Consider the following 14,779-nt stretch of genomic DNA (forward strand, 5'->3'; position numbering starts at 1 on the left):
CATAATTTGTTATGTATTTGTTAATTTTACATGATGCATTAAAGGTGTTGTACAACATGTATTAGTGCTTGTACATAAGGTGAATGGGGTATTTGGTTATATAAAAGTACATGTGGGCTCCACAAATTCATAAGAAGTGTTAGGAAGAGTTCGTTAAATTGATGGTGAAGGTCCTATAATGAACACTCATAATGGATTCCTGCCTATAATGTTAAATCTATAATGAATGCCACATCATCAAGAAGTGTGGATAACTAGTGTATAATGAACCATAGGCCGTGGTCTAAGAAGATATTAGTAAACATTTTTAAGCATAGTTGGGGGTACTATTAACTAATAGTGCCCCAACTATGTCTAATAGTATATAGAGTAATAATAATTTTACTAATAGTAAATGTAGATAATTTATAAAATGTAATACGGGTGTACAAAAGCCCTGGATCCCGATGGTCTCAACTTAAGCTTCTATAAAAAGTATTGGGACACAATTAAAGGAGATTTGGTTAATGGCATTCAACGCTTTTGGGAAAATGGTGAGATATCAAAGGGGTGCAATGCGTCGTTCATTACGCTAGGTCCATAAGTCACGGATCCGATTTCCTTGAGCGAATATAGTCCTATAAGTCTCATTGGTAGCTATTACTAAATAGTTGCTAAACTTCTCTCGAATCGTCTTAGAAAAGTGATTTCATCTCTTGTGGGGTTCGAGCAAAGTGCGTTCGTAAGGGGACGAAACATTATGGATGGAGTTCTTATCGCGAATGAAACTATTGATTATATAAAGCATAAAAAGTCAAAATGTATTATTTTTAAAGTTGATTTTGAGAAAACATTTGATAGCTTGAGTTGGGAATTTCTTATGGAGGTTTGAGTCCCCTTTCTCCTTTTCTTTTTATCATTGCTGCCGAAGGACTAAATGCTTTAACAAAGATGGCGGTTAGTAACAATCTTTTTTCGGGTGTTGAAATTGGGAAGGATAAAGTTTGTACCTCGCACCTTCAATATGCGGACGACACAATTTTTTCGGTGAGTGGAATCCTCATAATATTCGAAATCTCATGAAGCTTCTAAAATGCTTCGAACTCGCCTCGGGCTTAAAAATAAATTATGGAAAAAGTAACTTATTCGGGTTAGGTGTGGATCAAGATGAGATTGCATACGTGGCCAAGTGTTATGATTGTAAGATTGGCTCGCTTCCCTTTAATTACCTTGGTCTTCCGATTGGTGCGAACATGAAAAAGTTGAGTAGTTGGAAACCGATAATAGAAAAATTCGAGAAGCGTCTTTCGGATTATAAGGCACGTTTGGTGACATTTGGTGGTCGTGTGACTCTTGTTAAATCGGTGCTTAATAGTCTCCCGTTGTACTTCTTATCGCTCTACCGTGCCCCGCCTTGTGTGTTAAATAAACTTGAAAGTGTGAAACGTTCTTTTTTTTGGGGCGGGTCGGGAAAAGTTTCAAAAATTGCTTGGGTCAAATGAGATGAGGTGCTTTTACCTTATGGGGAGGGAGGGCTAAATTTGGATTCTTTGAAAAGTAAAATTTTAGCTTTGATTGACAAGTGTTGGTGGAGGTTCAAAACTGAAACCACCTCCTAGTGGGTCAAAGTTATTTCGAGCATTTATGGGTCATCGTATGGGTTGGGCGAATTTGATAAATTGTCTTATTCTACAAATAATTCTACTTGGGCAAGTATACTTAAAACAGGTGCAAGATTGACGAGATGGGAGTTCCTTTTTCAAAATCTTTCGTTAAAGTAATTGGTGATGGCTCGGGTACTTCTTTTTGGTTCGACAAATGGGTTGGTGATATGCCATTGTGCAACAAATACAAGAGACTTTTCAAGCTAGATTCAAATCCAAATGCGACGGTTGCGGATCGTTGGGTTTGGAATGGTTCTTCATGGGGGCGGGAATTGGGATTGGGTGCGGTTGTCGAGGGGACGAACAGCGGCTGAGATGACGAGTCTAACATCGACTCTCGGTTCATGCATTCTTCATCAGGAAAAAATTGACTCGTGGCGATAGGAAGGTTCGAATAATGGGCTTTTCACAACAAAAAGCCTTTCTAGTTTGTTGGATTCAAAGTTATTGTGTGTTGGTCCTAATATAGTAGAATCGTTGAGAAACAATTTGGTTCCAAAAAGGTAGAAATTATCGTATGGAGGTCGAGGAAAAAACGCATTCCAACTTTAATTGAGCTTGACAAACGTGGGATCGATCTCCATTCCGTTCGTTGCCCACTTTGTGACGACGGGGTGGAATCGGTTGATCACGCCTTGCTCTTTTTGTAAAAAAGTGTTCGAGATTTGGGAAAAGGTATTCAAATGATGGGGGTTTAATGTGTTCTTTTCGGCTAGTTTGTGTGAGATTCTTCAAGGCTCTTCAAATGTGACTATGTCGGTTTTGGGTTTCAAGATTTGGCAAGCGGTTCTTTGGTCTTGTTGCTATCTCATATGGTGGAACCGAAACCAATCGGTCTTCAACAAAAAATGTTGGACTACTCCGGTTGCACTTTGTGAGATTCAACTTGAATCGTTCGAGTGGATTGGGAAAAGATGCAAGTCATTACATATCGACTGGCACTCTTGGCTTCATAATCCTCAACCTTTTGTTTTGTAACTAATTCGTGTTTTACTGTTTATGTTGGCTTAACGGCTTGTTTGGTTAACATATAAACTCTCGAGATGTAATGTTGTGATTTTATTCAATAAAATTGTTGCTTTTCAAAAAAAGAAATACGCCGTAATTGTTAAATATACATTTTCATATACGAATATTAATCTTCCATAAATTTTAGCTTAATTAAACCGCAACAATCTAAATTAGCAATTCCCAAACACAAGAATAACTAGTTTCAATATCAAAACTAGGTTGTTGTTGGAACACATCAATTCTAGCTCAAGACAATTGAAGTGTACACCAAGTGGCTTTCACATTTAAATATCATCCCATCATTCCATTTATGACGCATTAATTTGTGACCGGAGTAACATTTATTTATATTTATACAGTGTAACAAAACACACATACGTTCAATTCGTTCTATTAAACATGAACATATTCCAATTTCAATTATCTGAAACTATTTCTCCGGTTATCATCACCGTCGTGATCATCATATCCTCTTTCTTAATCTATTCATTAATCGCTAAACAAAACAAAATTAATCGTCATCTTCCACCAAGCCCACCATCATTACCAATTATCGGTCACCTTCACCACCTTGGGCCACTCATCCACCAATCTTTTCACAAAATCTCGACTCGCTATGGCCCACTAATCCATCTTAGACTTGGCTCGGTCTTTTGTGTCGTAGCCTCCACACCTGACCTCGCACGTGACTTTCTTAAAACAAATGAACTCGCATTTTCATCAAGAAAACATTCGCTAGCCATTGATCATATTACATATGGAGTGGCCTTTGCTTTCGCACCGTACGGTCCGTACTGGAAATTCATCAAGAAAATGTCCACAGTTGAGCTTTTGGGCAACCAAAATCTAAGCCATTTTTTACCCATTCGAACTCATGAAATTTACGAGCTTTTTAAAGGGTTAGTAGCAAAAGCTAAGCGAAAAGAAAGTGTTAGCTTGAATGAAGAGTTGTTGAAGCTAACTAATAATGTTATATGTCAAATGATGATGAGTATTCGATGTTCGGGGACAAATGATGAGGCTGATGAAGCTAAGAATCTTGTTAGGGAGGTGACACAGATTTTTGGGGAGTTTAATGTATCGGACTTTATATGGGTTTGTAAGAACATAGATTTGCAAGGGTTTAAGAAGAGGTATATGGATACACATAGAAGGTATGATGCTTTGTTGGAGAAGATTATATTTGAGAGGGAAGAAAAAAGAAGAAATGAAGGTAAAAGAGAAGATGGGAAAGGTAAAGATTTTCTTGATATGTTGCTTGATGTTTTGGAAGATAAGAATTGTGAAATTGTGATTACCAGAGACCACATCAAAGCCTTGATTTTGGTAAGTTTCTTGTTTAATTTTACTTTTAATTAAGTAAATTAAACAAATTATTATCCTATGTACTAATTGCTGTGGAAATTTTGGCCCTTTTGACCTCCTCATACAAACGACAATTTAAAAAAAAAAAAAAAAAAAAAATTCCCCCAAACTTTAATCAACTTAAGTTTAGTCCGGAGTACAAAATGTAAATTTATTATTTTAATTAAAAATCTTAAACAAGCTTCACCCAAATTTTCAACGGGACATATCTTTCCGCTCGTCACGCGTTAAATTTTTTCGAACCCACCGTTCAACTCAAAAAAATCTTAAGAACACAACGGGACTAACTACAGACGAAATGGACACTTCTAAAAAACGCTAAATACCTCGAACTATCTTCAATACATATACATACACCTATAATAAACTAACCAAACTAACTACATCATATCGATGTTTCTGTTTTCCTTTTTCTACGCAATCTTCCTAACGTTAAAAACGCATAGGCCATAAGGTATACTAAGTACTAATCACGTGTATCTAAAAACACCCGTATCAAAACGTTTTTACTTATGTATATGCATAACGCTATGTTAATTATGAATATGCAACTCGAAAGTCCCCGCGACATCGCGCGGGCTACTTTTACTGGTTTTATTGATTTAGAATCTACACCTAAATATAAATCTAAATATAGATAACTATAGTAATATATATATATATATATATATATATATATATATATATATATATATATATATATATATATATATATATATATATATATATATAAGATCAATGGGGAAGTAACCAATCTGGGGAAGCGGGGGGAAACAAATTTTATTTTATTTTTTTTTTGAAAAACTTTGTTTACGAACATTATAGATTAGATGAAAATATGAACATTTAAAAAGACACTTTGTGATAAATATTTTTATTTTGGCGGGAAAACGCTCGAAGAAATAATATATAACAATTATTGTGTTTTTCGAACGTATTTTGAGGGTTTAGAAATTAGAGTTTAGATATTAGGGTTTAGATATTAGGGTTCAGAAATCTAGGGTTTAGATTTATGGTTTAGATTTAGGATTTAGATTAAGTTTTTAACACGAACGGTTTAGAATTTAGGGTTTAGGGTTTTGGGTTTAGGGACTAAACCTAAAACACTAAACCATAAACCCTAAACTCTAAATCGGGCTAAATTTTGACAAAAAATACTTCACAAAACATGAAGAAAAAAAACGTTCGAAGATTAACATTGTTCACGATCAATATTATCTTGAATGTTATTTTTGTCGATCGTTTTCCCGTCTAAATAATAGTAACATTCATCACGAAATGTCTTTTTAAATGTTCATATTTTTTTGTGATCTTGATGCCTGAAAAAAGAATTCGAAAAACTAAAAAAAAAAAAAAATATTTACTTCACCCACTTCCCCCCGCTTCCCCTCAATTGGTTATTTACCCCTTGATCCTACCCCAATATATATATATATATATATATATATATATATATATATATATATATATATATATATATATATATATATATATATATAGACACACACACACACACACACATTTTCCTTATTTTTTTTATTTTCCTTCAAATTTACAATTTCACCCCTTACACTTGGGTACTAATTATAATTTATTATGAGTATAAAAGATAATTTCAGTGATATAAAAGTTAAATTCACTATTTAATATAAACTCACCAAGCAAAACCCACTAAAATGTTTTAGTGGATTTATCTTTCTGTTCGCCGCGAGTTAGGTTCCACCTCCATCATTGTTCACTTAAACTAATTTTACGAACAAAACGCAATAAACTGTATTCGAAACGGAGCTTCAATGCACTACTAACGGAGCATTTCTTTTTAGCAATAAATATGAAAATGATTTGAATTTACAGTTTAAGTCCTTAAAATATTTATGAACACGCAAATATAATTATTATAATATTAATTATATATGACGACTCCCCGAGTACCATTATTTTGCTTAAATGACTAACAACTTTTCAAAAATTTAACTCTCATGTTACACTTTTATTCAAAAAATAATTGTATATAATAATTCTAAAATAATATAGCTTATACTTTACTAATGTTACGTTCTATGAAAAATTTTCAATGTATTCTAAATATTACGTAGTATATAATTTATATATTAAAAAGATATTAATGGTGAGAAAAAAATTTGTAGACATTAAGTTACTAAACACTACTCAAAACCAGTTTTAAAATTTGTCGACACCACGAACATTTAAAAAGATTTTCACTATGAGTAAATTGAATCACCCATAAGTATTGATGTAAATCAAGAATGAACATGAAAGAGTTTAAAAAAACTTCTATTTTACTTATGTAATCATCTATATAGTTTCTCGTTCACATTTACATAATTGTTAATAAACATGTGAGTAACAATTGAACTTGTAACCTGTGGTAATGAACATTTGTTTATTAATGATATGAACATTAATTAACATTTTCATGTTATTTGTTTCATTTAAATGCATAAAAACTGTGAGATTAAAAACTTCTCGCAGTTCTCGCTCTTTTTATGGTTCTTGTTTGAACCTGCCAATATATATATATATATATATATATATATATATATATATATATATATATATATATATATATATATATATATATATATATATATATAATGTTAATAAAAATAAAAATGATAATAACGATAATTTTAATAAAACGATAATAAGGTAATTATAGTCAAAATTTCTATGTAGTTATAAATTTGCTTTAATCCGTTACTACTAGTATTAGATAACGATTAGGCCACTCCTTATCTTGTACTCCGTAATACTTTAACAGAACTTCTCCCTTCTACATCAGCCCCACATCAGCACGAAATCCTTTAATATTGTTTTCACTAATCCCTCCCTATCTTACACATCATCTCAAACTTTAACCAATTTTAAATACATTAAATAAATAAAAATAATATATAAGTAAATTTGTAAATTAAAAAACACGTTATATTAAATCAATCACGATTAAATAAATTAAAGTACGAGTACATAAAATTAAAAATACGATTACATAAATTAAACTACGATTGATTAAACTAAAACTACGATTAATATCCTATCCTCACTATGATCAGTTTCGTGAGAGATTTCGTCGTAAATAACATTGGTATACAACACGACATTTGTCAACTTTATTATAGTCGAATAAAGTAGATACGTCAACCCCGCTAACAACGTCCAACGTATGGACATTTCTACCGGAGTGTTGCTTCATATCGTCGGACCGACATAAACATCAAAGGTAACAATGTTTGTAAAAATAATGGTAAAATGTTTATGGTTGTGTTTGATTGTGTGAGTGAAATAAGAAATGGTAAGTTTATGTTTATGTGAGAGAGTTATGTATATAGGGCTAATAAATTGTAAAAAAGAAAAAAAAAAAAAAAAGGAAAAAAAAAGCCAACGGCTCATTCGAACGTTCAAATTCACATGTGGGTCCCACTTTTTCGTTCGTTACCCATCGTTGCAGGCGCCACTGGCATAGCGATGGCGGACTGCTGCTTATCTCGGTGAAAGGGTGGCGGCCGTTAACGAGCCTCGGTGGCGTAAGGTAGGGATCGGCCTCATGATCAATCGGCTTATCATGATGGTCAATTCAGAATCTTTGCCATAATTAGTAAACTAAATATAATAATGTTTGTTTTATAGAAAGTCGTGTTATATAATACGTAGTAAAATATCCAATTGCTTTATATGGATATGGTTTGTATACTGTTGCCGACCTTAACGCATATATTGTATATGGCTAACTAATATATTAAATTATAATATATAATATAATATGTCTAATATATTGATTAATGCTTACAAAATAATTACTCCCTCCGTCCCAGTATCAACATTTCTATTTTAGGATGTTCCATTTAAAGTGTTTACTTGAAATTTCAATCAATCAAAATGAGTTATTGAGAAGATTTTTTATTGGTGGAAAGTGAGATTTCCTAAAACTGTATGTAAAAAGTAAGTGGACATTTATAGTGAGACGGAGGGAGTACTATATTATAATATTATGTCCACTCGATACAATAGACGTATGATTCGTTCCGTTGTAAATACATATTATATCATAAGTCATAATGACAGTTTGACTATTAGTAAATTAGTCCTCCATTCCTTACGGTTATTTTTTACAAATTTACAAAATCAATTTATCAACCATTATACAATACATAACCATTATACAATACATTGAGAAATGTTACGTAATATAATTTATATATACTTACTAAGATATTAATGGTGAGAAATAAAAAAATTTGTGGACGTTAAGTTACCAATATCACCCAAACCACTGTTAACATTTATCAACACCACATTCTCTTAAACTGAAAAGAACATTTAAAATTTGTCAACAACACGAACTTTTAAACTCAAAGAATAATTGTTAGAAAAAAATCAATTACTTTTGCACGATAATTTTATCCACTGTACAACGCTCGGGCTCTATAACATAATATATATATATATATATATATATATATATATATATATATATATAGGGAGAGGATCCAGTGAGAACTGTTTTAGTGTGACAACTCTAGGAACTCAAAAATACACTGAAATTCGAGCAAAAAAAGTGGCGGACGAGCAAAAACAAGGGGAGTCGAGCAAAAATACACGCGGACGAACAAAAATCCACAGGTAGTCAAGCAAAAAATTGGCGGCCGAACAAAAAAAAAGCATTTGAATTTCGAATTTTTGTTCGGTTCTACAAAAAATGGTTCGGTTCTACAAAATTGTAGTACCAAATTGTTCGAATTACTGAAAATTGTTCGGCCGTGTTATTTTTTTGTTCGAATTTCCTGTTTTTTGCTCGACTATCCCCTTTTTTGCTCGTCCGTGTCCTTTTTTGCTCGAATTTTAGTGTATTTTGAAGTTCTCAGGGTTCTCACACAAAAAAATTCTCATTTGATCCCTCTACTATATATATATATATATATATATATATATATATATATACTCCGTAAAAAGTGGAGATTAAAACTATAAAGTACATATAAAAGTACAATATTATTATGATATTTAATATTTAATATGTGTGTTTTTTGTCTAGGATATTTAAACTAGACGGAGGAAGTACTCTCTTCGTTCAGGATTTATTGTCCGCCAACAAAAATTTTTTAATTTATAATTGTTTTGTGAAATGTTCATTTTATCCTTCATTTATAATCTATTGTAAATTGTAATTAATTTATTTTCAAAACAAAGTAAAAAAAAAATGAAATCAGTATTAAAAATTTTGCAAATTTTCATATATAAAAATGGTATAATTGAAACTTTAGTAACTTTATATTATTATTTAGAGTAAGAGACATTTATTTTGAGAGAACGATATAAATAGTAATGTGGAGATATTTACAGGACGGAATGATTAATATTTTACTTGTAAATCAGCTAAGTGTCGTATAAGTCATTTGGGTCAACATTGTCACCTTGTTTTGATGATAGAAATGTAATGGTAAGTGCAAAGTCGTTGTACTTGAACTAGTTGTCAAAGTATAAATGTCATCTTGTTGAGGTTTGAAGTTCTTTATAAGATATTTTTGCTTGAGTTGGTTTAAAATGGGTCATAATGTGTTTGAAGGTGAATCTGGATAGAATTTGGGCGATGCGCCGCATCGAGCATCAAATGCTCTGATGCTGCTGCTCTACTAAATTTCTTTTTTGTCAGTTTTTGAGTTTTGGTTTCAAGTCGTTTCATCTTTTGTTTATTTCAGTTGCATATTATATTTTCTAATGACATGTCAATAATATATATGGCATAGAAATCTCGTTAAAAAGAGGTGTTTCGTCGGTCACTCCGTGCTTACAAATAATAAGAGGACACATACGATATCAAAGTTGAATTCAACCATATAATCTCTTTAAATTTACTCGTATTTAGTTAGCCAATTATTTTTTTTAGGGCAATGAAATATATATTGAATATTGAATATTGACAAAAATCAAGCCAAACAAAGACATCAAGAAAGAAAACAAAGGGTTGAAGACATGACATTGACCCAAATAACCTACAGCCTGCAATCTCTCAATTATAGAACTTGAAATCCATTATTTCATCTTTCATTACACCTTCAAACAAGTCATACATAATGGAGTATATATTTAGATAATATAATCTCTTTGAATTTTTTAAGCTAGAACGTACTAAACATGGTACATTTGTGTTGTATAGGATTTCTTTACTGCTGCAACGGATACAACAGCAATAGCCATTGAATGGGCTATAGTTGAACTTATGAATAACCCTAAGGTACTCGAAGAAGCTAAAAGAGAGATCGATCAAGTCATTGGACATGAACGGCTAGTTCTCGAATCAGATGCACCTAACCTCCCTTACATTCAAGCAATCATAAAAGAGACCTTACGACTTCACCCGCCGATACCAATGATAATTCGAAAGTCAATCGAAGATGTCAAAGTTCAAGGATACGATATCCCAAGAGGCACATTGTTATTTGTCAACATTTGGTCAATCGGAAGAAACTCACAATATTGGGAAAACCCTTTGGAATTTAACCCTCGTAGGTTTCTAAACTATGATGAACAAAAAGGATCACTAGATATTAAAGGCCAATGTTTTCAACTTTTGCCTTTTGGGACCGGACGAAGAGGGTGTCCTGGTATTAATTTAGCCATGAGAGAACTTCCTGTTGTTATTGCGGGACTTATTCAATGCTTTGAATGGAATGCTAATGGTGAAAAAGGATTGAAAATGGATGAACGGCCCGGATTAACGGCTCCAAGGGCGGTGGATTTCGAGTTTGTTCCGTTGGTTCGGGAAGATTGTCCCAAGGTTTTTAGCTGATTTATCAGCATAAATTTGGCGTGTCTTTAAGAAATGATAGAGATCGAGAGTATTCTTTAATTTGCGAATAAATATATGTGTTGAAAATCTGTAATGTAATGTTCTAAAGGACTTAATGTAAAATATATTGTTTGTGTGGTTCATTTTGTAGGTACTGTGAAAAAATATGAGGAAAGGTAAGTCTTTTGTATAGTAGGTGTGAAACAAAAGTGTTGTAGGGACTAAAACTTAGACCATTCACATCGCCTAGTCGTTGCTCTGTCCTTGGGCCCGCCGTTGTAGGGCGCCGATGTTAGCAACCGCGGTTGAGGTGCGGTTGCGGTAGCCGTGGTTGAATCTGCGGTGTATTGACATTTCGTAAGACGCTTGTGTGGGCCGATTAAATAAATAAAAAAAAGTTTACAAAAAATGTTTCTAGCCGTTTCGTTCGAACGGTTAGTTTTTTTTTTTCTTTTTTATTTCAAACTTTTACATACACTACAAACACTTCTATATATACACACATACAAACACTTCAAACCATACTACACCCACAACAATTCAAACACTAAAACATTATCTTCATCAAAATGTCTTCATCAAAAAAAAAATTTCCAAACAAAACACAAAAACAAAAACAAACACCCGAACATCATTCATCGGGTGTCGATCGGGATATGTGGAGTTCACTTTTACAAGATACCGAACGACACAATATTACCGTTCCGAGACCCGCAACATCTTCTATCCCCCAACAACATTTCACTCATCCACGAGGCGGTTTCGGAGGTCCTCAAAATTTCGGTTACGGAGGTCCTCAAAATTTATGTGGATACGGACCGCCACAAGGCGGCGGTTTTGGCGGTTTAAGTGGATACGGACCGCCACAAGGCGGCGGTTTTGGCGGTTTCGAAAACCCCAACCAAAACATGTATCAATCACAAGTTAACCCTCCGTCAAAAAGTTCACAACCCAAAATTAATGCGGTTCAAGAAACGCAATTTGATACCGAAGAAGTTGAAAAAACACAAACACCCAAGTCGCGTGAAAAAGGAAAACGGGCAAAGGTTATGTGGTCCGATGAAGAAAGTCGAATTTTAGCCGAGTGTTGGGCGCGAGCTTCTGAAAACAACATTATCGGGAACTCGCAAACTACCGGGACATTTTGGTCCACCGTCCGAGAGGAGTACAACAGTTTGGTTATCGAGCCTCGCCGACAAGATCAATTAACGGGAAAGTGGAAATGCATGAACGGCCCGGATTAACGGCTCCAAGGGCGGTGGATTTCGAGTTTGTTCCGGTGGTTCGGGAAGATTGTCCCAAGGTTTTTAGCTGATTTATCAGCATAAATTTGGCGTGTCTTTAAGAAATGATAGAGATCGAGAGTATTCTTTAATTTGCGAATAAATATATGTGTTGAAAATCTGTAATGTAATGTTCTAAAGGACTTAATGTAAAATATATTGTTTGTGTGGTTCATTTTGTAGGTACTGTTAAAAAATATGAGGAAAGGTAAGTCTTTTGTATTGTAGGTGTGAAAGAAAAGTGTTGTAGGGACTAAAACTTAGACCATTCACATCGCCTAGTCGTTGCTCTGTCGTTGGGCGTGCCGTTGTACGGCGCCGATGTTAGCAACCACGGTTGAGGTGCGGTTGCGGTAGCCGTGGTTGAATCTGCGGTGTATTGACATTTCGTAAGACGCTCGTGTGGGCCCGATTAAATAAATAAAAAAATTTACAAAAAATGTTTCTAGCCGTTTCGTTCCAACGGTTAGTTTATTTTTTCTTTTTTATTTCAAACTTTTACATACACTACAAACACTTCTATATATTCACACATACAAACACTTCAAACCATACTACACCCACAACAATTCAAACACTTCAAACACTAAAACATTATCTTCATCAAAATGTCTTCATCAAAAAAAATTTCCAAACAAAACACAAAAACAAAAACAAACACCCGAACATCATTCATCGGGTGTCGATCGGGATATGTTGAGTTCACTTTTACAAGATACCGAACGACACAATATTGTTCCGAGACCCGCTGTAGTGACCCGAACTTTTCCATGTTTATATATATTAATTGAGATTGATATTTACATGATTAAATGTTTCCAACATATTAAGCAATCAAACTTGTTAAGACTTGATTAATTGAAATAGGTTTCATATAGACAATTGACTACCCAAGTTGACCGGTGATTCACGAACGTTAAAACTTGTAAAAACTATATGATGACATATATATGGATATATATATATAGTTAACATGATACTATGATAAGAAAACATATCATAAAGTATATTAACAATGAACTACATATGTAAAAACAAGACTACTAACTTAATGATTTTTAAACGAGACATATATGTAACGATTATCGTTGTAAAGACATTTAATGTATATATATCATATTAAGAGATATTCATACATGATAATATCATGATAATATAATAATTTAAAATCTCATTTGATATTATAAACATTGGGTTAACAACATTTAACAAGATCGTTAACCTAAAGGTTTCAAAACAACACTTACATGTAACGACTAACGATGACTTAACGACTCAGTTAAAATGTATATACATGTAGTGTTTTAATATGTATTCATACACTTTTGAAAGACTTCAAGACACTTATCAAAATACTTCTACTTAACAAAAATGCTTACAATTACATCCTCGTTCAGTTTCATCAACAATTCTACCCGTATTCGTACTCGTACAATACACAGCTTTTAGATGTATGTACTATTGGTATATACACTCCAATGATCAGCTCTTAGCAGCCCATGTGAGTCACCTAACACATGTGGGAACCATCATTTGGCAACTAGCATGAAATATCTCATAAAATTACAAAAATATGAGTAATCATTCATGACTTATTTACATGAAAACAAAATTACATATCCTTTATATCTAATCCATACACCAACGACCAAAAACACCTACAAACACTTTCATTCTTCAATTTTCTTCATCTAATTGATCTCTCTCAAGTTCTATCTTCAAGTTCTAAGTGTTCTTCATAAATTCCAAAAGTTCTAGTTTCATAAAATCAAGAATACTTTCAAGTTTGCTAGCTCACTTCCAATCTTGTAAGGTGATCATCCAACCTCAAGAAATCTTTGTTTCTTACAGTAGGTTATCATTCTAATACAAGGTAATAATCATATTCAAACTTTGGTTCAATTTCTATAACTATAACAATCTTATTTTAAGTGATGATCTTACTTGAACTTGTTTTCGTGTCATGATTCTGCTTCAAGAACTTCGAGCCATCCAAGGATCCGTTGAAGCTAGATCCATTTTTCCCTTTTCCAGTAGGTTTATCCAAGGAAATTAAGGTAGTAATGATGTTCATAACATCATTCGATTCATACATATAAAGCTATCTTATTCGAAGGTTTAAACTTGTAATCACTAGAACATAGTTTAGTTAATTCTAAACTTGTTCGCAAACAAAAGTTAATCCTTCTAACTTGACTTTTAAAATCAACTAAACACATGTTCTATATCTATATGATATGCTAACTTAATGATTTAAAACCTGGAAACACGAAAAACACCGTAAAACCGGATTTACGCCGTCGTAGTAACACCGCGGGCTGTTTTGGGTTAGTTAATTAAAAATTATGATAAACTTTGATTTAAAAGTTGTTATTCTGAGAAAATGATTTTTATTATGAACATGAAACTATATCCAAAAATTATGGTTAAACTCAAAGTGGAAGTATGTTTTCTAAAATGGTCATCTAGACGTCGTTCTTTCGACTGAAATGACTACCTTTACAAAAATGACTTGTAACTTATTTTTCCGACTATAAACCTATACTTTTTCTGTTTAGATTCATAAAATAGAATTCAATATGAAACCATAGCAATTTGATTCACTCAAAACGGATTTAAAATGAAGAAGTTATGGGTAAAACAAGATTGGATAATTTTTCTCATTTTAG

At 32.9% G+C, this 14,779-nt stretch overlaps 1 protein-coding gene across 1 annotated transcript; it reads left to right on the plus strand.

Annotated features, from left to right (window-relative positions):
• Positions 1-3,053: 3,053 nt before the first annotated feature.
• Positions 3,054-10,991, plus strand: LOC139845347 (cytochrome P450 93B2-like). Its single transcript, XM_071835603.1, has 2 exons — positions 3,054-3,980; positions 10,195-10,991. The coding sequence occupies exons 1-2, from the start codon at positions 3,054-3,056 to the stop codon at positions 10,825-10,827; spliced, it is 1,560 nt and encodes a 519-aa protein (XP_071691704.1). The 3' UTR covers positions 10,828-10,991.
• Positions 10,992-14,779: the final 3,788 nt, after the last annotated feature.

This window comes from Rutidosis leptorrhynchoides, chromosome 4 (genome assembly GCF_046630445.1).
Source record: "Rutidosis leptorrhynchoides isolate AG116_Rl617_1_P2 chromosome 4, CSIRO_AGI_Rlap_v1, whole genome shotgun sequence".
Lineage (NCBI taxonomy): Eukaryota > Viridiplantae > Streptophyta > Magnoliopsida > Asterales > Asteraceae > Rutidosis > Rutidosis leptorrhynchoides.